The sequence below is a fragment of the Rhipicephalus sanguineus genome, chromosome 3 (assembly GCF_013339695.2).
Source record: "Rhipicephalus sanguineus isolate Rsan-2018 chromosome 3, BIME_Rsan_1.4, whole genome shotgun sequence".
In the NCBI taxonomy this organism is placed as follows: Eukaryota; Metazoa; Arthropoda; class Arachnida; order Ixodida; family Ixodidae; genus Rhipicephalus; species Rhipicephalus sanguineus.
The window spans coordinates 154,219,795-154,228,662 of record NC_051178.1 but is presented as its reverse complement, the minus strand read 5'-3'; the positions used below and the strand labels follow the sequence as shown (position 1 = coordinate 154,228,662).

The 8,868-nt window shown below is 45.9% G+C and overlaps 3 protein-coding genes across 3 annotated transcripts in view; all 3 read left to right on the top strand.

Annotated features, from left to right (window-relative positions):
- LOC119385134 (uncharacterized) overlaps window positions 1–8,868 on the top strand; it is a 332,809-nt gene that overhangs the window by 301,109 nt on the left and 22,832 nt on the right. The gene's annotated exons all lie outside the window — the stretch shown is intronic.
- Window positions 1,155–2,526, top strand: LOC119387494 (E3 ubiquitin-protein ligase rnf8). Its single transcript, XM_037654896.2, has one exon. It carries the CDS (start codon window positions 1,258–1,260, stop codon window positions 2,215–2,217), a length of 960 nt encoding a protein of 319 aa, XP_037510824.1. The 5' UTR covers window positions 1,155–1,257; the 3' UTR covers window positions 2,218–2,526.
- Window positions 3,010–5,318, top strand: LOC119387499 (protein JTB-like). The gene is made up of 4 exons (XM_037654906.2): window positions 3,010–3,187; window positions 3,441–3,585; window positions 3,909–3,991; window positions 5,071–5,318. Exons 1-4 carry the CDS (start codon window positions 3,132–3,134, stop codon window positions 5,225–5,227), a joined length of 441 nt encoding a protein of 146 aa, XP_037510834.1. The 5' UTR covers window positions 3,010–3,131; the 3' UTR covers window positions 5,228–5,318.

Here is an 8,868-nt window from a genome sequence, read left to right as displayed (position 1 = left end):
TAGCAAATATATACCGAAAGGTGCGACAAATGAACATCAGTACAGACATTGAATCATACAAAATGGTACTGTAAACACATACGAAAAGATGCAGCGATGTAGTTAAATAAGAATATTTCAACAAAAGGCTTAGTTAGGAAATAATTGCAGAGAGATGCGATAAACAGATATCAAGGCTCATATACATATGTGCCCTGTCTCGCTTACTGTCTCTGTCTCCTTCTAGTGCTGGTAGTGTGACATTCGTTTCTTTAACGCGAAAGTGTTTCTTGGCTAGGATGAGGAACGTGCGCACCCTAAAGGTATCCGGAAAAGCCGCGTCCGGATAGAACGTGACCTAGCGCTCTCCCAACAGAAGTGACGGTCAGCTGGCGTCGCCGCAGCGACATTCGGCACGCTTCACTATGCCGCAGCAACCACTTGCAGCTGCGGTGTAGGAGAGGGGAATCTCAGTCCGAAGCACAAAGGGAACTCCTGAATCGAAGGGGAAACGGTAAATTGCATGAGAATAGACGGCGCACTGCGTAAGCGCGTCGACGTCTGCAAAGGGAGCTCGCCATTAATCGCCGGGCAGGCAACACTAATTCGCACTGCCCCTCCGTAACAAAAATCTAACCAATGGCATCTTAATCAAATCGTGCCGCTGCGCACCGGGGCGCCATGGTGCGCAGTTTTGTCCAATCATCGTAGCACACAGTATGCTTCGGTGGCTTCGGTGCAATTTGTGGACTATGGCACAAAAGCAACGCTTTCGTGTTTCTCGGCCACATTTTGGGTCATTATGCATGCTTGTGCGCTGGTTTTCACGACTTAAAGCACACTGAAGAGTCAAGTTACGTTTCATTTTCCCAGCTTATAGACAAGTAGACCCACCTTTCGGAAGCAAACAAAACCCTGCGGAGTATTACATGGCCTCAGAGATGCAAAAACAAATTAACGCTACCGACGACAGCGCCACTACATACTACTTACGTCGGCAATTATAGGAGTCGATTCATCCGTTAAGAGATCAAATATGTAGCAGTAACCATTCACAACAAATTTTATTTTTTGCTCCTAGATAGTGACGTTGACAGTACAGTTTAGTTTTGTGTTCACCTTTTTCTATCGCATCTTCGTTTTCTTGTTCTGGCAACCGCAACATACATGATAAATCTAACCAAGATGGCGCCTGCTGCTAATTTGTGTTGACAAGTGCGACTGGAAAAGAGGGGCGCCTGTTCGGTGCGTGCGCTTTCCGGTGGCTGCCTGGGAATTATGGCGGCCCTGGGTAAGCCGGAGACTCAAGTCATCGACCTCAATGGTCCCCTGCCCGGTCGTCTGGTGCTCGAAAGAGACGAGGAAGTTGTCGGGCGCAGCAGCGACTGCAGCATATGCGTGCGTTCCGTCATGGTGTCCAGGCGCCACGCCGTCTTCAGACGCGACACATCGGGTCAGTGGCGGGTCGCGGACGATTCGAGCATGAACGGTGTGTACGTGAACGGTCAACGAGTCGAGACCGAGAGGCCGCGGCTGCTGCGGCAGGACGATGTGGTATCGCTGGGCCCGCCGCAACGAACGAACCTAGTTTTTCGATTCGTCACAGACGACCCTCGGCATCGAGGTGGCGATGCAGGTCAACGCCCCAAGGACGCTGCCACCTCTAGACCTCGTGCATTTCTTTTCATGATCGGCGGCGGCCCCAACCTGCTTCCAAAAGAGCTCGACAGTGGCAACAAAGTCGCGCACAGGGCGGCGGCGCCCGCAGCTGACGAAAGCGAAAGTGACTCTTCGCCCGTCCTGCCCTCGGATAGAGACAACAACAACGTGTTTGTACAGCCCGGTGTATCGCCCAACGGCTTCGCAGCAGCGGGCCGGAGTGACGCCTTCTCCAAGCACAGCAAGAAGATCAGACTTTCCGCGGGCGACAACGTAGTGCGCAGGGTAGAAAGCATTATGGAAAACGAGCTGACGTGCGCGATTTGCAGCGAGCTGTTTGTGGACGCCGCCATGCTGCAGTGCGGTCACACGTTCTGCTCGTACTGCATTCACAACTGGAGGAAACAGAAGAACGTGTGTCCTTTCTGTCTCGCCTCAATCAGCTCGGTCACACGGTCGTTCGTCGTGGACAACATCATCGATGAACTGGTTTGCTTCAACCCAGAACTTAAGCGTTTTCGAGAGGCTCTAGCGCACTCCAGATTAGCCGCTTCGTATGGTGACGCCTCGAAAAACTGATGAAAAAACTTAGCGCTTTTGTGGTGATTAATTACGCTGTGAACGTTTTCTACCTGTGTGTGTATGTGTGTTATTCGTTAGTGTTCTCTTAGCTTCCACCCCTCTGTATTTGCATTTTTGTTTTTCACACTTTGCGAGGAAGGAGGCGGGAATACTGCGAACAAAACACGCCGTTGCATTGCATGTCACAGGGTATACATCTGTCGACGTTCGAATAGAAGTCTGATTTGATTCTGTATGTTTGCGAGGAAGAGTATTTGGCTTTTGCTTGTATAAAGAATTAAATAAATATTGCCTATTGATTATGTCTTGTACGTAGAAGTTCTTTTCTTGCATGCTGCGAAAGCGGAGAGAACGCGGTAAGAGGATAAGCTGGTGTTTTAACCTAAACAAAATTATTCTTTTGGAAACAGTTCCTTTTGTCACCCCTGTACCGTGCACTGGGACCGGATGTAAGCGGCGGGCTTTAATTAGCATACAATAGAATAGCCAGTACATCGGAAATGACACCGATTATCGGCTGAAAGAAGAAGTAACAAAGAACAATGGGGTGTTGCAAGAACATACATCGTGTAAGCAAGAAGAAAAATATTGCGTTATTCGATATTAAGCCGCAGCGTTCGCGGTCGACTACCGAAAACGGATAAAAATTTTCGTTCAGTGGCAGACGTCTTCTTTTGTTTCTTCTAGTCTTGCTCGAGGTCAAGGTTTATAACATTGGTGAAAAACAATAGTTTGTCGCTTCATTAACTGTCCACGGTGCTCCTTTCGCACACGCCGAAATGCACGCCTCCTCGCAACGCGACTGACGCGACTCGACATGTAAACAACATGGCGGCTTCCAGTTGGGCGACCACGGAGACTTCGACTCGAGGGTGAAAATATCCGCTCCAAATGACGCGATTGGACTCACCATGATCGAAGTGTGCTCCCTGAAACGCATAATATTCCTCACTGTCTTTCTGATAGGGTAAGCTTGCATTGATTTTTCTCGTAACTTGACTTTTGAACCTTATAAGTCACCTTATGACACCGCCCGGCTGCTGATTAGCTTTCGCAATGCTTATCATTCATTCGCTCAAAACGTGCGAACACTCACGTAACACTCATTTCTTGAGCTGATTCTCAAAACAGCGCGGTGCTTGGTATTATGTGTTTCCCAGGGAAAATCGCTGTCGCTTACTGCGACGCGTGTGACGTCTTTATTTTGCGTCTTCCGACAGCGCCTGTCTGATGATCCTGACGCTGGAAAGCATCCTGTCAGACCACGACAGTGATCGAAACGGTTCAAATTCCTCGGAGGGTTGCTGGGAGAGGGAAGAGTACGTCGTCAAGCAGAAGTGCATGCCTTGCACCGAATTCGAGAGGGTGAGTAACACGACCTGACTCACTCGCGCTTACACGCGTAACTTTGCCTCGACCTTTCGTCACTCAGCTGCTGGCGCAACTCGAGCTTGCAATCCTTCGTGACTGACCCTGTTTTCTTCGCCTCCTGTTAGAACCTCACCTCAAACTACTACTATTACTACCTGTCGCCGGAACTTTCGGTTATACAAAGATATTGTACTTACTTTAGAGATGCATTGTCGTTTCTTAATCGCTGACACTTTCGCTTTGCGCAAGCAGTAAGCAACTTCAGCTGTTGATATGTCTCATATCCTGTTGTTATTTCTTCGTTTTCTTTCTTTTAGGCAAGCAAGCACCTGCCAATATGCATTCAGTCCAAGTACAAAGAACTAGTCACCTGCAAGAACTCAGGTGACGTCTATCGAAGGTACGAATGACTCAGTACTTGCATTATTTTCTTCTTTCGCTGTCAAAATTCATTTTAGGCTTTCGTTTTGGAAATTGTGTGGTCGCTCTTCATCTTTTTATTTGTTAAGTGCTATTGAGAGTTTTCATGCATGTTTCGTCACAGGCAGCGGCGAGAGAGCGTTTTGCCTGCGACTCGACATGAAGATAGTTTTGTTAACACTGAGAGTAAATACGAGCAGTTCCGCTAACCTGACGCACTTCGTTTCTTTGGTATGTTTGCCCTATTTCATTTGCCCCAATGTGAATTGTAGGCTTTGGCAACACAAGAAGACAGAATGCAGTTACACATGCACACATACAAAATCTGCATACAGCAGCCACTTAGCAGTGTCCAGTGTGGCATTAAATGGTTTAGAACATATGACATAAGGTTGTTGCGAAATGAAATTTCGGCAATAATAAAGCTGCATAAGCACAATAGCTTATTTTTTATCACTTGCAGCAAAAAACACCTTATTGTTTTGGAAATCTATAAGCTCTGTGTGCTGGCTTGTTGGAGTTTTGCATTTGCATCATACCCTCTGCTGTTAATTACTCCGAAGCCAATAACTGCATTTTAGGTAGTTCTTTTATTACTGGTTAATACAAATGTCTTTAATCTGCTGGTACAAATGATGTGCTGTGGCAGTCTCTGAATCCCTTCTGTGCTGTGTTTAATAACTACCTGAACTATTCCTTGAAATGCTTCCATGCGTGCGTGAATGTTTTGTGTGTGTACAGTGATCATGGAAAATAACCGCGACAACTTGGGGTTTAGTAATGCACATACTTCCCATTTCTACCATCTTTAGTTTGTGTTACATTGGTGTAACGTTGGCTTGTACATTTACGTTGGAGCCAACATCACACTTAATGGCTAGGTTCGTAGCGGCGCGACTTTGTTATATCGTGCAGTTGTATTTACGAGTTGTTATACTTCATGTTTTGATGTTGCACTCCATTCTGTAAGCACTGTACATGTTTGCGTGTACAATGAGATACTATGTATTTTGCGCACCTTGTGCATTCCGTGACATAGATGTTTCGTACTTGCTGCAGGTGCGACAATGAGAAAGAAGGGCAGCGCTTCTGGATATTTGAAGGCAGCATGCTCGTCACGGGTCTCCTGAGCTCACTCTCGGTCGTGCTTCGACAGAAGCACCTTGACCGCAAGATGATAGAGCGTATACAGCAGCAGGTGGCTGCAGGAGTATGACTGCTGGCCACAGCACTCACCTCTGTTCCTAGTGCAATCTCAACCATCCGGTCTGTGGCCATTAACGGTAATAAAGCTTGGTAAACATGTCTCCCAACTGAGGTATGTAAAGTGAGTTGCTACACAAGCCTACAAATGACTTACATCCTTAAATGCAGGATTTAGTTATGCGTGCGGAACCCACCCTCTGTGCCACTCATCCTTGAAATTCTGTAATCTAGCGAAAAGATCAGTCAGCATTGATCTTGGACAGTATTAGTCAAGCTGTAACTCAAGGTTGGCAACGAAACCCACCCTCTGTGCCACTCATCCTTGAAATTCTGTAATCTAGCGAAAAGATCAGTCAGCATTGATCTTGGACAGTATTAGTCAAGCTGTAACTCAAGATTGGCAACGGAACCCACCCTCTGTGCCACTAATATGCCACACACCTTCATTGGCCACTACACACTATGCTAAAGACAAAAGTGCAGCTTATCCCATGCTATTGTATGAGCTGTCAGTCATTGATTTCTAGGCCATACTTAAACCCTTTAAAGAAACTTTGCCACACTTTTTGAACGTATACTCAGAAAACATTGGAAATCTGTTGTCAAGGCCTTTGCGAACATGTGAGCCAAATATTATTGCACTGCATGTAACCGAGAGTTTACAATTCATTTCAAAACAGCAGAAATTTCTTGTTCTCTCTTTCGAATTATCATCACCAGCTAAGCAGCAAGCGAGCATAACAGCTATTAGCTGATTTCATTAACAGCATACTGGTGAACGATCTCGGATGGCATGTGCCATGTTGTGTAGGTGGCGTGACCAGCATGGGGTGCCACCTCATGTCAGCGTCTCCATACTTCCAAATCAGAAGTAGCAACCAATAGGTCATCGAAAAATAAGAGAAAACGCTCAAGGTCATGACAGATAGCAACACAACTCTTAGGCCGCACATCCCTTTGTATAGCTTCTGGTGTGCTCGTGGCGACGAGAAAGAGAGAGAGAGAGAGGAAACATTGTGTCCTTGCTGGGGTCAAGGGAGCTGGGGACCGGGAGACTAGCCCTACCAGAGCCCCCTTTCCTCAGGCGGCCTCGAGACCTTGAGTCTTGGCAGCATTGCTCATGCGATAACTCTGCCTGTGCCTTACGGATTCGAAAAATATTTGTGGCCGGAGATTCATGAGGCAACAGAGTGCAGCGTTGAAGTATTATGTGATAATTTAGAAAGGCGTTACAGGGCCCCTTTAAACCAAACAAATGGATTACAGGTGTTAAGGCATGTTGATTAGCAGAATCTCATTCACTTGGCTCCCATCTCAATGAAGCGTTACCTTTTAATGCAGCTCACTCCACGCTTGTGTGGCCACATGAACTGATGTAAGTGGCTGCCTTGTGTCTTTATTGAGGATTGCTCAGATGCACTTTATATAACATTTAGCTGCCCTCATATCTTGTACGGAGAATACTCAGACTTGAAGTGTGAGCTGGGTGTCACATTGCATTGTGTGACCTTTATCGCCCAGTGGACATAGCCTCTGTGTTGGAAAGGTCATCAGCATTGCTCATTGCAGCATTTGCTGTCACTTGCGCTTCAAGGTCTTGGAGATGCGCAACATTCAACATCCTGCTTGCACTTGATGCTCTGTGGGAATTTCTATCGTATGACACTGCCTTAAAATTTGTGAAAGTTTCCAACTTGTCTGCCTGCTTAAATGCTTAATCTTGACCACTATGCCTTTCTAGTGACTGGTGTGGATGGGCTCGAATTATGTTTGCTTTATTTTCACGTTTACCGTGCAACACTTCTTAAAACTCATCGGAGAGTCAATACCAATAATAATAATAATTGTTGGGGTTTAACGCCTGAAAACCACGATATGATTATGAGAGACGCCGTAGTGGAGGGCTCCGGAAATTTAGGCTGCCTGGGGTTCTTTAACGTGCACCTAAATTTAAGTACACAGGCCTCAAGTATTTTCACCTCCATCGAAAATGCAGCCGCCGCGGCCGGGATTCGATCCCATGACCTGTGGGTCAGCAGTCAAGTACCATAACCACTAGACCACCGTGGTGGGTGAGAATCAATACCGAGCTGGAGGTCTAGCTCCCTGTGGTGTAATCCACTGTGTCACCATCCTTCAAGTTGGACTCCTTATGTTCATCATCAAGTTGTCATCTCACCGTTACGTGGCTTTCTTTCAAGGTTTCATTTGCCCAGTTTGTTTTCTTGGCCAGCTCACAAAGTTCATGAAGTTTTTATTATATGTATTGCCATGAAAGATGTGAGGTTAAGAAATGCAACTCGGGCTTGACTTCAGAGTGAGTTCACACTAGAGGCTGTACTAACGCATCAATGTGAGATTCACCATCACAGAACCGTTGGCAACTTTCTTCATCGTCAAGACTTTTTCGATGACTCATATTATCTGCACCATGGCATTCAGTTGTCACAATCTGGAACATTTGTTATCGTACAGCATGATTTCTTCAGTGTTAACCTCCTTGGCATTGTGTCCCTTCAGATGCATGCAGAGAACTGATCACTGCATGTGCTTCAACCAACACATTTCCTATGAACACCACAATTTTTGTTTAGATGGCCTTAGAATGTTCTGCGGTGCTATGTGGAAAACAGCTGTTGAAAGAGACTCATTTCAATTTCTATTGTATATACACCTTTTCCAGAGTTACGGTATTTATTATTTATTAAACTTTATTAATGTCCTTTGCATGTTCATGCAGTAATATAAAGTCTGTTCAGTCAGTACCACCTGTCACAACAACTAGCTCTGTTATGCTTCAACAGTGACCAGATATAAGAACATATTGAAACATGAAAATGAGATGTACTGCAATCAATACTCCCACACTTCCACCACAGGAAGGAAGAAGAGCAGATGTATTTAGATAGGTCTTCTTAAAGGGACACTAAAGGCAAATAACAGTTTGTCAGAGTGAAAGCTCAATGTATGACAACGCCTAAAACGGCAATATTATCAACAGCAGCGCCCTACTTACCGAGAAATTAAGCTAAATGTATCACACGATGAGCGCCATAAGCGGGACATTTTGGAAATTATCCCGATGACGAGAGAGAGTCCGACTATAATTAATCATTCGTAATCAAACTAGCTGTAATAAGAAAAGAACCTTCTGTGCATCAACAGACATAATAAAATCTTGTTTGTTCGTTTCCCTCTTTGGCGTTGCCATGGGGAATGGCGTGCGTGGTTCAAAGGTTCCATTTTCGCCAAACTGTGCTTCGCCCGGCGCCCTGCTTCGCTCACGCGGTCATGTCTCAGTGGTAGCTTCGGTATTGCATACTGCCGCGTGTGTTTTGCACGCTCGTGAAAGTCGCTCTGACAGAAAGTTCAACAAAATGCCACATGCATGTGATGTTGCCAGAGGCCCGAATGGTGCACGCCGCCAGTGCACGTCGCTGTGCAGTAAAAGCGGGCAACGTTGGGCACGGCAACAGTGACGTAAGAAAGACCGCTTTCAGGCGGGTGAGTTGAAGTGCGCTAACGTGATGCGGACCACTAAAACGTGATTTTATTGCAAAATAAGCACTTCCTTGGCACAAAAGTAGCACTTCGAGGTTTCTGGACCGCTATTTCAACAATCAACGTCGACTTAATATTTTCCTTTAGTGT

Excerpts from the sequence above, each read along its gene's own strand:
- LOC119387494 (XM_037654896.2), top strand. The coding sequence starts at position 1,258 with ATGGCGGCCCTGGGTAAGCCGGAGACTCAAGTCATCGACCTCAATGGT.
- LOC119387499 (XM_037654906.2), top strand. The coding sequence starts at position 3,132 with ATGATCGAAGTGTGCTCCCTGAAACGCATAATATTCCTCACTGTCTTT. Across the intron at positions 3,188-3,440 it reads CTCACTGTCTTTCTGATAGG|CGCCTGTCTGATGATCCTGA; the intron begins GTAAGCTTGCAT and ends GTCTTCCGACAG. Across the intron at positions 3,992-5,070 it reads TCAGGTGACGTCTATCGAAG|GTGCGACAATGAGAAAGAAG; the intron begins GTACGAATGACT and ends TACTTGCTGCAG.